The 14,276-nt window shown below is 54.2% G+C and overlaps 1 protein-coding gene and 2 long non-coding RNA genes across 3 annotated transcripts; 2 read left to right on the plus strand and 1 right to left on the minus strand.

Annotated features, from left to right (window-relative positions):
• Positions 1-4,861: 4,861 nt before the first annotated feature.
• LOC144247541 (uncharacterized) lies at positions 4,862-8,756 on the minus strand. The gene is made up of 2 exons (XR_014949914.1): positions 8,148-8,756; positions 4,862-5,309 (listed from the first exon to the last, which is right to left on the minus strand). It is a non-coding gene; the product is annotated as an uncharacterized LOC144247541 (long non-coding RNA).
• On the plus strand, positions 5,242-9,442 carry LOC146765552 (uncharacterized). Its single transcript, XR_014949915.1, has 3 exons — positions 5,242-5,377; positions 8,448-8,580; positions 8,694-9,442. It is a non-coding gene; the product is annotated as an uncharacterized LOC146765552 (long non-coding RNA).
• A 453-nt stretch (positions 9,443-9,895) lies between these two features.
• LOC146765553 (uncharacterized) lies at positions 9,896-13,613 on the plus strand. Its single transcript, XM_085560012.1, has 3 exons — positions 9,896-10,044; positions 11,980-12,480; positions 13,300-13,613. Exons 1-3 carry the CDS (start codon positions 9,896-9,898, stop codon positions 13,439-13,441), a joined length of 792 nt encoding a protein of 263 aa, XP_085416138.1. The 3' UTR covers positions 13,442-13,613.
• Positions 13,614-14,276: the final 663 nt, after the last annotated feature.

Below are 14,276 nucleotides of genomic sequence, written 5' to 3' on the forward strand. Positions count from 1 at the left end.
CGCATTTATTGCAGCTCATTCATGGTCAAAAAAAACAAAAAACCAAAAAAACAAAAAAAAAATTGCCTTTAATTGGGTTTAATTATCTCCAAGAGTTTGTGCCCCGCGGTTTGGAAGTGCTGCTGGGAAAAGCTGATTTTAGCAGGGAAAAAGGAACAATTCTTTTATCTGTTAAAAAAAAAAACACAAAAAATTAAAAAAAAATAAAAAGAGGTGGAAATTTACCTTGAAAGAGCCCAAACAACAGCTCTGACCTTTCCCAGGAGCTTTTGCCAAAACTTTTGTGGATGAGGCTTGACCTGGCAGCACCTGAATGGGGGAATTGTTTTGGGGTAAAAATGGGATTTTTGGGCTCCTGAATACCAATATTTCCTCTTATCTTAGCACTAGAACACTGTTGATCTGTTTAAGTAAATTAAATTATTTCAGGTGCTTTTTTTTTTGCCTGGATTTTTTTTTTTTTTAACAGAAGTTGATCTGTTTAATTTATTTAAATTAATTTCAGGTGCTTTTTTCCTCCCCTGGTTTTTCACTGATAACGATCAGCTTTGCTCTGCTGCCGTCAGAGAAATCTCCTTACAAATGGGTTTTGTCTTTCCAACATTTATCGGATTTTTCCCACTCTCAGAACGAATTTTTATCCCTGTTGGCTGTGAGAGAATGAAACCCCTGAGAGGGGAGACTGGAAATTCCAGCTCCTGGTTTTTTAGGGGTTTTGGTTTGTTTTTTTAACAAACCTGTTTGTTTTTTTAAAAAATGCTCCATCCCTGCTCCATCCCTGCTCCTTCCCTGCTCCTATGGAAAACCTGCCCCTGTGGAAATCCTGTCCCTATGGAAAACCAGCAGGCTCCTATGGAAAAGCAGACGGATCCTATGGAAAACCAGCAGGCTCCTATGGAAAAGCAGGAGGCTCCTATGGAAATCCTGCCCCTATGGAAAACCAGCAGGCCCCTATGGAAAAGCAGCCGGCTCCTATGGAAATCCTGTCCCTATGGAAAAGCAGCAGGCTCCTATGGAAAACTAGCAGGTCCCTATGGAAATCCTGTCCCTATGGAAAACCAGCAGGCTCCTATGGAAAACCAGCAGGCCCCTATGGAAAAGCAGCCAGCTCCTATGGAAATCCTGCCCCTATGGAAAAGCAGCTGGCCCTTATGGAAATCCTGTCCCTATGGAAAAGCAGCAGGCTCCTATGGAAAAGCAGCTGGCCCCTATGGAAATCCTGTCCCTATGGAAAAGCAGCTGGCCCCTATGGAAATCCTGTCCCTATGGAAAAGCAGCAGGTCCCTATGGAAATCCTGTCCCTATGGAAAAGCAGCTGGCCCCTATGGAAAAGCAGCCGGCTCCTATGGAAATCCTGTCCCTATGGAAAAGCAGCAGGCCCCTATGGAAAAGCAGCCGGCTCCTATGGAAATCCTGTCCCTATGGAAAAGCAGCTGGCCCCTATGGAAATCCTGTCCCTATGGAAAAGCAGCAGGTCCCTATGGAAATCCTGTCCCTATGGAAAAGCAGCTGGCCCCTATGGAAAAGCAGCCGGCTCCTATGGAAATCCTGTCCCTATGGAAAAGCAGCAGGCCCCTATGGAAAAGCAGCCGGCTCCTATGGAAATCCTGTCCCTATGGAAAAGCAGCTGGCCCCTATGGAAATCCTGTCCCTATGGAAAAGCAGCAGGTCCCTATGGAAATCCTGTCCCTATGGAAAAGCAGCTGGCCCCTATGGAAAAGCAGCCGGCTCCTATGGAAATCCTGTCCCTATGGAAAAGCAGCTGGCCCCTATGGAAATCCTGTCCCTATGGAAAAGCAGCTGGCCCCTATGGAAAAGCAGGCGGCTCCGTGCTGCTCCGTCCCTTTTCCCGGGATGTTTGCAGAATCCCTGCAGCGCCCTCGCTCACCCAGTTTTTGATGCCGGCAATAAACGCGACGTCGCAGGGATCAATTCCCGACTGGAAGTGCAGCAGGAATTGCTCTTGGAGCGCTCCTGGCTGTGCCCGCGGGGCTGTAGTGCCGCGGGAGCCGCTCCCTCACCGCCCTGCTGCTCCCAAAATGTGACAGCTGACGGACCCGGGGGCGCGGAGGGAGCGGAATTCCATCCAGGCCTGCTCCGAGCCCCCCGGGAGAAGGAGCAGGAATGGATCTGGAGTTTCCCGAGGCGATTTCCTGGCTGGAGCCTGGCAGGACACGGAGCTCGGCCTGCTCGGTGCCGGCGCCGTGTTGCCGGTGTGGCTCAGTGAAACCTGCGTGATCCAGGAAATCTGTTATCCAGGAAATCTGTTATCCAGGAAACCTGCATGATCCAGGAAATCTGTGTGATCCAGGAAATCTGCGTGATCCAGGAAACCTGTGTGATCCAGGAAATCTGTGTGATCCAGGAAATCTGTTATCCAGGAAATCTGTTATCCAGGAAATCTGCGTGATCCAGGAAACCTGTGTGATCCAGGAAATCTGCGTGATCCAGGAAATCTGCGTGATCCAGGAAATCTGTTATCCAGGAAATCTGCATTATCCATGAAATCTGTGTTATCCATGTAATGTGTGTTATCCATGAAACCTGTGTTATCCAGGAAATCTGCATTATCCATGAAATCTGTGTTATCCAGGAAATCTGTGTTATCCATGAAACCTGTGTTATCCAGGAAACCTGCATTCTCCATGAAACCTCCATTATCCATGAACTCATCTGTTCTCCATGAAATTGGTGTTATCCATGAAACCTGCATTATCCATGAAATCTCTATTCTCCATGAAATCTGCATTATCCATGAAACCTCCATTCTCCATGAACCCATCTGTTCTCCATGAAATTGGTGTTATCCATGAAATCTGTGTTATCCATGAAATCTGTGTTATCCATAAAAGTGTCCTCCATGGAATCTGCATTATCCATGAAATCTCTATTCTCCATGAAACCTGCATTCTCCACGAAATCTGCTTGATCCATGAAATGTGTTCTCCGTGAAATCTGCATTCTCCATGAAACTTCCATTATCCATGAAACCTGCGTTATCCATGAAATCCGTGTTCTTCAGGAAATGTGCATTCCCCATGAAATCTGTGCTATCCATTAAATTGCGTTCTCCATGAAATCTCCATTATCCAGGAAACTTGTTCTCCATGAAACATGCATTCTCCATGAAATCTGCATTATCCATGAAATCTGCGTTCTCCATGAAACCTGTGTCATCCATGAAATCTGCTTGATCCATGAAACGTGTTCTCCATGGAACGTGTTCTCCATGGAACGTGTTCTCCATGGAACGTGTTCTCCATGGAATGTGTTCTCCATGGAATGTGTGCTCTGCACTCTTTGCACTCTGGCTGGATTTCCTAATCCCAACGTTTGGGACGCCCACACAATTTCGCGCTGCAAAACTGGGATTTTTGGATCCCCCAAATCCCAGTTTGGGATTCCCAGAGAAGCTGTGGCTGCTCCTGGATCCCTGGAAGTGTTCAAGGCCAGGGTTTGGAGCAGCCTGGGGCAGTGGAAGTGTCTGCATCCTTTCCATCCCATTTCCTCAGGGATTTCCTGATGAGGGACCCCTGCTTTTCCAGGAAGGCCTTTTTTGCCCTGGAAAAAATTAAAATTCCCATCCCTGGAAAAGGGATGGGAATTCCAGGCTGATGGATGTGGCTGGGAATCTCCTGTCCTGGGAGAGAGAGGGATCACGGATGCTCCAGCTCGGTTTTCCCAGCTCCTGAGTGACTTTTAAAAAGCTGTGGAGCGTTCCTGGAGTCTCATCCTGCAGGGAACACGTCAGCAGGGTGGGAAGGGATCCCGAAAAACTCCTGGATGTGAGGGGAAGGAGGAGGATTGGCCTGTGTGGGAAGGGGCCTTGGCAGAGCCACAAAAAACTGGGGGAAAAAAAAAAAAATTAAAAAAAAGGGAATCTGTGATTTGTTTGGCATTTCCTTCCCGGTTTTCTCACATCCCTCCCTCTGCCTGACTCAGAAACCCGCTCTGCTTTCCTGGGGCTCATCCTGCCTGTCCTGCCTGGAATTGCTCGGCAGGATTGATCCCAGGATTTTTTTTTTTTCCCCTTGGAAACAGCAGATTGCTGTTTAATTAACAACAATTGAGAGACTTCAGGGACCACCTTGGTCTGAACGTAATTACTGATTTCTTCACGGGATCCGGTCAGACACCGCATGGGAACGGCTGAAAGCTGCACCGGGGGAGATTTAGGTAGAGATAAAAAGAGTGACCCAATAAAAACGACCTGGACCGACCAGGAGCCAGTGTGTGCCCAGGTGGGCAATGCCATCCTGGCTTGCATCAAAAATCCCGTGGGCAGCAGGAGCACGGAAATGATGGTTCCCTTGTGCTCAGCACAGGTGAGGCTACACCTCGACTCCCGCGTTCAGTTTTGGGCCCTTCAGTTCGAGGGAGACGTTGAGGTCCTGGATTTTGTGCAGAGCGGGCAGCGAAGCTGAAGAGTCTAGGAAGGAAATTGTACGAGGAGGGGCTGAGAGGGCTGGTGTTGGTGAAGCTGGAGAAGTGTCACAGTGAGCTCCTGGCACGCTGTGTCCCTTCCCCGGGACTCTGATCTGATACCCCTGGACCCTCCTTCCTGCCCCGACCCTGCCCAAAGTCCATACAGACCCCTGACATTTCCTGTTCTGCTCTTTTGCCCCTTGGACACCACAGAATAAAGAGAGCTGAACCAACGTATCTGGGGTAAGAGCCTCTTTTGGGAATCTTTACATCTCCTGACATTCCTCCCCTCACAGCCTCGGATCTCTGGGCCAGCTGATATTCAGGGCTGTGTGAGGTGGGGAATGTCAGAAGAGGACACTCAGGTGAGACATTCTCACTCTGCAATTGTTGTCAAGGCAGGATGGGAATGAAGAGAACTCTGATCAGAAGGCTGTGAGAGTAAAACTCCATTTATTCAAAATACCCTGCTCTTTTATACAGAGCTCTGTGAGGACCAACTCCATTGGTCCTGAAGTGAAAATAACTCACACCACTGGTGTACAGTGCTTGACACACAGTGCTAGAACTTAACTATAAACAATGTGAACAACAAGAGAGACAAAGAATTATTTAAATTCTTTCCCAGGCTTTTTGCCTGGCTAGAAACTCTCCGTTTCTTTGCCTGAATCTGAGTCCCACCTACAATTGCCTGGAGGAAGTTCGTGGCCAGCTGGGATTGGCTCTTCTCCCAGGCAGCGAGTGGTGGGACGGGAGGATTCGGCCTCACGCTGCGCCTGGGGCAGGTTTGGGTTGGACGGGAGGCTCCGCATTCCTGGAGCTTTGGGAATTGCTTTTTCCAGCTTTCCGTGCTTTATTCGGGATGAATCGATGCCGGGGATTCCCTAAAAACAGCAGGAAAATTCATTTTGGGATTGGGAAGCGGCCCCGGATAATCCGCCAACACCGAAGGGTCAGGGACAAATCCGCGACGTTTCAGGCGGCGGGGAGGAAACAAAATTTCATCCGAGGGTTTTTTGAATTTTTTTGGGTTTTTTTAATTCCATAGAGAAACTGATGATGAGCCTCCCTTCTTCCCAAAGCGTTGCCACGGCAACCGGCGGGATGCGGGGAGGGATGGGAAGTGTCACCCTGGAGGGGAGCGGGGACAGCTGCCACCTTCGGGCGCCGGGCGGGGGGCTACAGGTGGAATAACGGGGTTACAGAGGGAATAATGGGGTTACAGGGGGAATAACGGGGTTACAGGGGGAATAATGGGGTTACAGTGGGAATAACGGGGTTACAGAGGGAATAATGGGGTTACAGAGGGAATAATGGTGTTACAGGGGGAATAGAGGGGTTACAGCAGGAATAACGGGGTTACAGGGGGAATAATGGGGTTACAGCGGGAATAATGGTGTTCCAGCAAGGATTCCAGGTGGAATAATGGGGTTACAGCGGGAATAACGAGGTTACAGGGGGAATAACGGGGTTACAGAGGGAATAATGGGGTTACAGCAGGAATAACGGGGTTACAGAGGGAATAATGGGGTTACAGGGGGAATAATGGGGTTACAGCGGGAATAATGGGGTTACAGAGGGAATAACGGGGTTACAGAGGGAATAACGGGGTTACAGAGGGAATAATGGGGTTACAGGGGGAATAATGGGGTTACAGCGGGAATAATGGGGTTACAGGAGGAATAATGAGGTTCCAGGGGGAATAATGGTGTTCCAAGGGGAATAATGGAGCTACAGCAAGGATTCCAGGTGGAATAATGGAGTTACAGGGGGAATAATGGGGTTCCAGCAAGGATTTCAGGTGGAAGAAAGGAGTTCCAGTGGGAGTAATGGGGTTCCAGATGGAATAGAGGATTTACAGCAAGGATTTCACATTCCATTCCCCAGTTTCCACATTCCAGACCCAAATTTTACATTCCAGGCCCAAATTTCCACATTCCAGACCCCAATTTCACATTCCACTCCCCTGTTTCCACGTTCCAGGCCCCAATTCCACACTCCAGATCCCAATTCCCATTCCATTCCCCAATTCCCACATTCCATTCCCCAGTTCCCACATTCCATTCCCCAGTTCCCACCCCATCCCTGTGAAAGTTTTCCCCAAACCAGGAAAAATTGAGGATATTTTCCCCTTCTTTCCCTGTCCTGCTGTAACCCCCGTCCCTCGGGACCGCGCCAGGGCAGCCGCCGCGTGGAAATAACAGCAATTAATTAAAAGGGAAATCAAATCTAGCCTCATTTCTAATTAGATCATCCACAGGCTTAATTAATGATGGTTAATAGGGCCTGGGGAGATGTGCAGGGATGGGCACAGCGGGACTGGTGGGGACTGGAAAGGGACTGGATGGGACCTGATTATGGATCCCAGAGAATCCTGACCCTGGATCCCAGAGAATCCTGACCCTGGATCCCAGAGAATCCCTGACACTGGATCCCAGAGAATCCCTGACACTGGATCTCAGAGAATCCCTGACCCTGGATCCCAGAGAATCCTTGTCCTGGATCCCAGAGAATCCTGACCCTGGATCCCAGAGAATCCTGACCCTGGATCCCAGAGAATCCTGACCCTGGATCCCAGAGAATCCCTGGCTCCCAGAGCATCCCTGATCCCAGAGAATCCTGACCCTGGATCCCAGAGAATCCCTGGCTCCCAGAGCATCCCTGATCCCAGAGAATCCTTGTCCTGGATCCCAGAGAATCCCTGGCTCCCAGAGCATCCCTGATCCCAGAGCATCCCTACCCTGGCTCCCACACCATGCTTGTCCCGGCATCCAGAGCCCTTTATTTTGGGGTGCAGAGCCCGCCCGGCGTTCCCGCAGCGTTCCGGGCATGCCGAGCCCGCCCCGAGCGCCTCAATCCCGGCAGGAATCGGAGCTTTTCCCGGGAGGAGGAAAGAATTCCCTGGCACAGCTTCCCGCGGCAGAGGGCAGCAGCAGCCCGGGCACGGCCGGAGCCTGGCCGGGCCCCCGCATTTTGGGGCTCTGGAACACGGGATGAGCACCCCGGATGGGCTTTGGAATCCCAAAGAGGGATTTGTGGCGGGGGGAGAATTCAGCGCCTGCGGCAGGACAGGGGCCGAGCTTCCCTCTGCCCCTCCCGGGCTCTTCTGTGCCCTCCTGCCCGACGACAGGCGTGGGCACAGCGGGATTCCTTCTCTCCCTTTCCTTTCCTCCTTTCCTTTCCTTTCCTTTCCTTTCCTTTCCTTTCCTTTCCTTTCCTTTCCTTTCCTTTCCTTTCCTTTCCCTTCCCTTTTTTCCCCTTCCCCCTTTTTCCCCCTTTTCTTTCCCTCTTTCCTCCTTTTTTCCCTTCCCTTTCTCCTTTTTCCCCCTTTCCCCCTTTTCTCCACTTCCCTTTCCCCCTTTTTCCCCTTCCCCCTTTTTTCCCATTTCTTTCCCCCTTTTTCCCTTCCTTTTCCCCTTCCCTTTCCCCCCTTTTTTCCCCTTCCCTTTCCCCCTCTTTTCCCCTTTCCTTTCCCCTTTTTCCCCTTTCCTTTTCCCCATTTTCCTCAATTTCTTTCCCTTTTTTTTCCCCCTTTCCTCCTTTTCCCCCTTCCCTTTCCCCCTTTTTCCCCTTTCCTCCTTTTTTCCTCTTTCCTCCTTTTCCCCTTTCCTTCCCTAGAACCATCCCAAATCACCTCCTCCCAGCCCAGCCTTTGCTCCAATTCCCAGGAGACTCCAGAAACTTTATAGCCCAAAACGCCATAAAAACGGAGCTGGAATTACCTCGTTCTCCTTGGAAAACGACTCCAGGTTTTATCTGTGGATGATTGTTCCATGTAGTTAAATATATATATATGTATTTAAAATATGTTATTTAATCTTTATGGATCTGGGCAGCTCTGGCAGCCTCCTGGGATGGGAAAAGGGATTGGGAGAAGGATTTTGGGGAGAATTTAGGGCTGTCATAAGGAGCTGGAGACGCTTCCCAGCTCAACAGGAAAAAGGGAATGGGAAAAAGGATTTTGGGGGGAATTTGGGGCTGTCATAATGAACTGGAGGCTTTCCCGATTTTCCTCATCCCAGCAGGAGAAAAGGACCGGGAAGAAGGATTTTGGAGCTGGAGTCCTTCCCAGCTTTCCTCGGGAGAAAAGGGCCGGGATAAAGTTGAAGGAAGGGGAAGGACCCAATCCGGCTCCCGGCCCGCCGCTAATCCCAGGTAATTGGATTTACAGGCAGCGCCGTATCTAATTACGGCTCGCTAATTAACGGCCCGCAGTTACATGCTCGCCGTGCCTCGCTCGCAGCAATTGGGATTTAATTTTTTCCCAGGAGCCGCGGAATGGGAATAACGGAGCTGGAAGCAGCAGCAGGAGGAGGCACAGGCTGGAATTCCAGCGCCGTGTGCCTCCTCCTGCCATGGAATTCCTGGAATTGTCCAAGGCCTGGAGGGACAGGACCCAGGGAATGGCTTCAGACTGGGAAAGGGAATTTTGGGATGGGATTTTGGGAAGGGATTCCTGTCTGGGATGGAATACCTGGAAGGACAGGACCCAGGGAATAGCTTCAAACTGGGAAAGAGGAGATTGGGATGGGATTTTGGGAAGGGATTCCTGGCTGGGATGGAATTCCTGGAAGTGTCCAAGGCCAGCTTGGAGCAGCCTGGGATAACGGGAGGTGTCCCAGGAATGAGAGGGATTTTAAGATCCTTTCCAACCCAAACAATTCCGTGATGAAGGCCTGGAATTCCCAGAGGTCCCCTGGGATATTCCCAGGTGGGGACACAGCAGATCCCGGTGTGGGCCCCCCCTTTTCCACACTTCCCAGCCCCTCTCCAGCATTTCCCACCTTTCCCTGAGGGTTTTTATTCCTCATCCCTCCCTGCTGGATTGAGCTGCTGCCGAGCCATTCCCGGGAAAAGGCCTGAAGGATCAGCAGCTGGGAATTGCTTTTTTCCATGGAAATCCTTGGCTGTGGAGCTGCTGCAGCTTCAGGGTCTGCCCCGCAGCAGTGCTGGGATTCATCCATCCCCTTTTCCCTCCTCTGGAAAAAAATAAAATCCCTAAGTTTCAAGAACCCAAGGAATTTTCATCTCTCCAGCAATCCCTGGGATTTTCCTGCATCCCAAGGGGCAGCAGGGCTCTGGGATTCATCCTGGAATTCCTGGTCCTGGAAAAGCAGTGGGATCACTTCTCCTCGTGCCTCTGTCTGCAGTTCCTTGTTGTGATGTTCCCAAGCTCGGGACATGAATCCAGAGGTTTCTCCAAACGGGGAAATCTTCCTCGGTGCTTTCAATCCAAACGTGATAAATCCTTCATAAAAGAAAAAGGGATTTGATCTCCGCCAGGAGCCGGGGAGGGCTCGGGGCTCCGGATTCTCCCCGGGAGCTGCATCTTTGTCCTCTTCCTGATGGATCTTTTCCTGCAGGTGCGGAAATCCCAGCCTGGGGAGCACCCCAAGGCCCTGCTCCTGCCTTTGGTGTCCCCCAGGAGCTGGGATTTGGCGCTGGATTTGGGGATTTGCGGCAAGCGCCGATGGGCGGGAGGGAATTTTGGTTGTCCCTTCCTGGGATGATCCAGCCCCGCGTCCGTGTCCCTCCCGAGCCCCCTATTCCCGGATTTGGGAGCGGCACGGTGGGCAAAGCACCAAATTTGGCCACGGGGGACGTTCCTCGGCAGCTCTGGTGGCTCTGCCCGCGTCCCCCTGGTGCTCAGCCCCTTCCCAAGCACCGGGAATTTCCAGAGTGGATCCCTCGGATCCTCATGCCCGGCCTCTCCATCTTTTTATTCCCAGCCGTCTCTCCCTCCCTCTGCCTCTCCCAGCCCCCCCAGCTCCTCAGGCTTTGATCTGTGGGAGCCCCTTCCTCCCTGCCAAGCTTCTGGAACGCTCGCAGGAGCCTCATTAAAAGAGATGAGGCCGCCTTTGATCGCCGCGCTGCTCGCAGGACCTTTCCCAGCCCGGCCGCTTCCCTTTCATCCCCGCATTCCCAGGAAATCTGGGGGATCCCGGCCCCATCCCCCCGGTGAACCCCTGGATGCTCAGCAGCCGCCAGGGAGGTGGAGAAGCCGGAGGGATTTTGGGGAGCTCGGCAAGGACGCACGGAGGCGGTGCTGGAACTCGGGGGGAAAGATCAAAACCATCCTGGGGAGAAGAAAGGAAAAGGTTGGGAAGAAAAAGGAGGAGGAGGAGGCCAAGGGCAGCTGCGCCCTCCAGGCAGAGCTCTGACGTGGCTGGGTTGGATAAATCAGGGATAATTAATGATCCCTGCATCCCACCAGGGTCCCCTGTCCCATCGTTGTTCCTCCATCCCACCACGGTCCCCTTGTCCCACCACGGTCCCTCCATCCTGCTCCACATCCCTTTATCCCACCAAGGTCCTCATTGTCCCATCATTGCCCCTCCGGCCCATCATGATCCCCTGTCCCACCTTGTCCCATCATGGTCCCCGCATTCCATCATTGTCCTTCCCTCTGTCCCACCAAGGTCCCCTTGTCCCACCATGGTCCCTTGTTCCATCACTGTCCCACCGTGGTCCCTCCATCCCACCCCACATCCCTGTGTCTCACCAAGGTCTTCTTGTCCCATCATTGTCCCATCATTGTCCCACCATTGTCCGTCTGTCCCATCACTGTCCCTCTGTCCCACCACTGTCCGTCTGTCCCAGCACAGTCCCTGCATCCCACCAGGGCCCCCTGTCCCACCATGGTCCCTTGTTCCATCACTGTCCCACCATTGTCCCTCCGTCCCACCATGTCCCTTTGTCCCACCATGGTCCCATCATTGTCCCATTGTTGTCCCTCTGTCCCACCAAATTCCTTTGTCCCATCACTGTCCCTCCATCCCACCATGATCTCCTGTCCCGTCATTGTCTCACAATTGTCCCTCTGTCCCACCATTGTCCGTCTGTCCCCCTACCGTCCGTCTGTCCCAGCACGGTCCCTCCATTGCCGCTCCATTGTCCCCCCACTGTCTGTCTGTCTGTCCCCCACTGTCCGTCTGTCCCACCACGGTTCCCTGTCCTCCCATTGTCCCCGTGCTGTCTGTCCGTCTGTCCCATCACTGTCCATCTGTCCCGCCGTGGTCCCACCATTGTCCCACCATGATCCCCTGTCCTATCAATGTCTGTCTGTCCCATCATTCTGCCCCCACTGTCTGTCCATCTGTCCCCCCTCTGTCCATCCCCCCACTGTCTGTCTGTCCCCCCACTGTCTGTGTGTCCCCTCACTGTCTGTCTGTCCCACCATTCTGCCCCCACTGTCTGTCCATCTGTCCCCCTGCTGTCCGTCTGTCCCAGCACAGTCCCTTCATTGCCCCACCCTTGTCCCCCCACTGTCTGTCCGTCTGTCCCCCCATTGTCCCCCCTCTGTCCATCTGTCCCACCCTTGTCCCCCCACTGTCTGTCCATCTGTCCCTCCTCTGTCCATCCGTCCGTCTGTCCATCTGTCCCCCCTCTGTCCGTCTGTCTGTCCCCCCACTGTCTGTCTGCCCCCTCACTGTCCATCTGTCCCACCCTTGTCGCCCCACTGTCCATCCGTCCGTCTGTCCCCCCTCTGTCCGTCTGTCCCCCCTCTGTTCGTCCGTCTGTCCGTCCGTCCGTCGCGGCCCGGCCCGGCGGCAGCGCTCGGCCCGTCCCGAGCCGCGGTTCCCGCACCGAGCCGCGGTTCCCGCACCGAGCCGCGGTTCCTGTCCCGGCCCGAGCCGCGGTTCCCGTCCCGCACCGAGCCGCGGTTCCCGCACCGAGCCGCGGTTCCCGGCCCGAGCCGCGGTTCCCGCACCGAGCCGCGGTTCCCGTCCCGCACCGAGCCGCGGTTCCCGGCCCGAGCCGCGGTTCCCGGCCCGAGCCGCGGTTCCCGCACCGAGCCGCGGTTCCCATCCCGCGCTCCACCCGCGGTTCCGCGAACGCTCCGGAGTTGCGGCGCGACCCCGCCCGCAGCGAGCTCGATTCCTTCCCCGCCGCTCGCATCCCGAGCGTTAATTACGCCTCTTCGGGTGCTAATTGCTTCCCGGCCCTCCGCCGCTCTCCTTCCTCACCAACATTTCTTTTCCAAACTCAGAAAAACCGGGAGCAGGCGGAGGAGGGACCCGCGTCGCTGCCGGGCTTCCCGAGGGATCAGGGAAGGTGAGCTGGGAATTGCCAGCGGGAGGAGCGAGCGTGGGAAAGAGCCGGGCACCTCCTCCTCTTCCTCCTCCTCCTCCTCCTCCTCCTCTTCCTCCTCTTCCTCCTCCTCCTCCTCCTCCTCCGCTCCCGGCCCCCCTCGGGATGGGGGTCCCGGGGCCGCCAGGGATTCACCGGGACCGGGATCCTGGGGGATGTTCCAGCCTGGGTGGGAAGCGGCGTGGGAAGGGTTAATTCCGTAGGGATGGAGCTCTAGGGGATCGGGAGGAGGCCCCGGATTAGGGATGGAATTTTGGGGGATCGGGATGTGGTGCAGGATTAGGGATGGAATTTTGGGCAGATCAGGATCTGGTGCTGGATTAGGGATGAAAATTTGAGGAGCTCAATCTGGGGTGCGGAATTAGGGATGAAATTTTGGGGGATCAGGATGGGGCCCTGGATTAGGGATGGAACCCTGGAGGGATCGGGATGGGGTGCAGGAGTAGGAATGAAACCTTGGGGGATCAGGATGTGGTGCTGGATTAGGGATGGAATTTTGAGGAGCTCAATCTGGGGTGCAGGATTAGGGATGGAGCCCTGGGGGAATAGGGATGGGGTGTTGGATTTGGGATAAAACCTTGGAAGATCAGGATGGGGTGCTGGATTTGGGACAAATCCCTGGAGGGACTCAAATTTGGGTTTGGATTTGGGATGAATCCCTGGGAGCTCAGGTTGTGGTGTTGGATTAGGGATGAAGCCCTGGAGGGATTCAAATTTGGGTCTGGATTTGGGATAAAGCTCTGGGAGCTCAGGCGCAGCTCCATCTTTTCCTGCCTTTTCCAGAACTTTCTGCACCTGGCACAGCGCGGGAGGGTCGGGGTGGCCGATGCCAGGCCTGGAGGTGCCCGTTCCCCATCCCAACCCGCTGGAATTTGCATTTTTCCTGCTCTTCCGTGAATGGTTCACGGCGAGGGTCCCGCAGTAGCGGGAAAACATCTCATGAATATCTCATGAATATTCATCTGCCGGGAAAATGCGGCCAGAAACGGCTTTGAGTGACAGCTGTCAATCACCCGGCCCTGGGCACCCCTGCAGGGAGGACGCGCCTGGCACAGGGATTTGGGGGGTCCTGGGACGGGGATTTGGGGGGTCCTGGCACAGGGATTTGGGGGGTCCTGGGACGGGGATTTGGGGGGTCCTGGGATGGGGATTTGGGGGGTCCTGAGACGGGGATTTGGGGGGTCCTGGGATGGGGATTTGGGGTCCTGGGATGGGGATTTGGGGGGTCCTGGGACGGGGATTTGGGGGGTCCTGGGATGGGGATTTGGGGGGTCCTGGCACAGGGATTTGGGGGGTCCTGGGATGGGGATTTGGGGGCTCTTGGGATGGGGATTTGGGGGGTGCTGGGATGGGGATTTGGGGGGTGCTGGGATGGGGATTTGGGGGGTCCTGGGATGGGGATTTGGGGTCCTGGGATGGGGATTTGGGGGGTCCTGGGACGGGGATTTGGGGGGTCCTGGGATGGGGATTTGGGGTCCTGGGATGGGGATTTGGGGGGTCCTGGGATGGGGATTTGGGGTCCTGGGATGGGGATTTGGGGGGTCCTGGGACGGGGATTTGGGGGGTCCTGGGATGGGGATTTGGGGGGTTCTGGGATGGGGATTTGGGGTCCTGGGATGGGGATTTGGGGTCCTGGCACAGGGATTTGGGGGGTTCTGGGACGGGGATTTGGGGGGTCCTGGGATGGGGATTTGGGGTCCTGGCACAGGGATTTGGGGGGTCCTGGCACGGAGGTTTGGGGGTCTTGGGATGGGGATTTG

Source organism: Lonchura striata, chromosome 23 (assembly GCF_050655825.1).
Source record: "Lonchura striata isolate lonStrDom1 chromosome 23, ASM5065582v1, whole genome shotgun sequence".
Taxonomy (NCBI): Eukaryota; Metazoa; Chordata; class Aves; order Passeriformes; family Estrildidae; genus Lonchura; species Lonchura striata.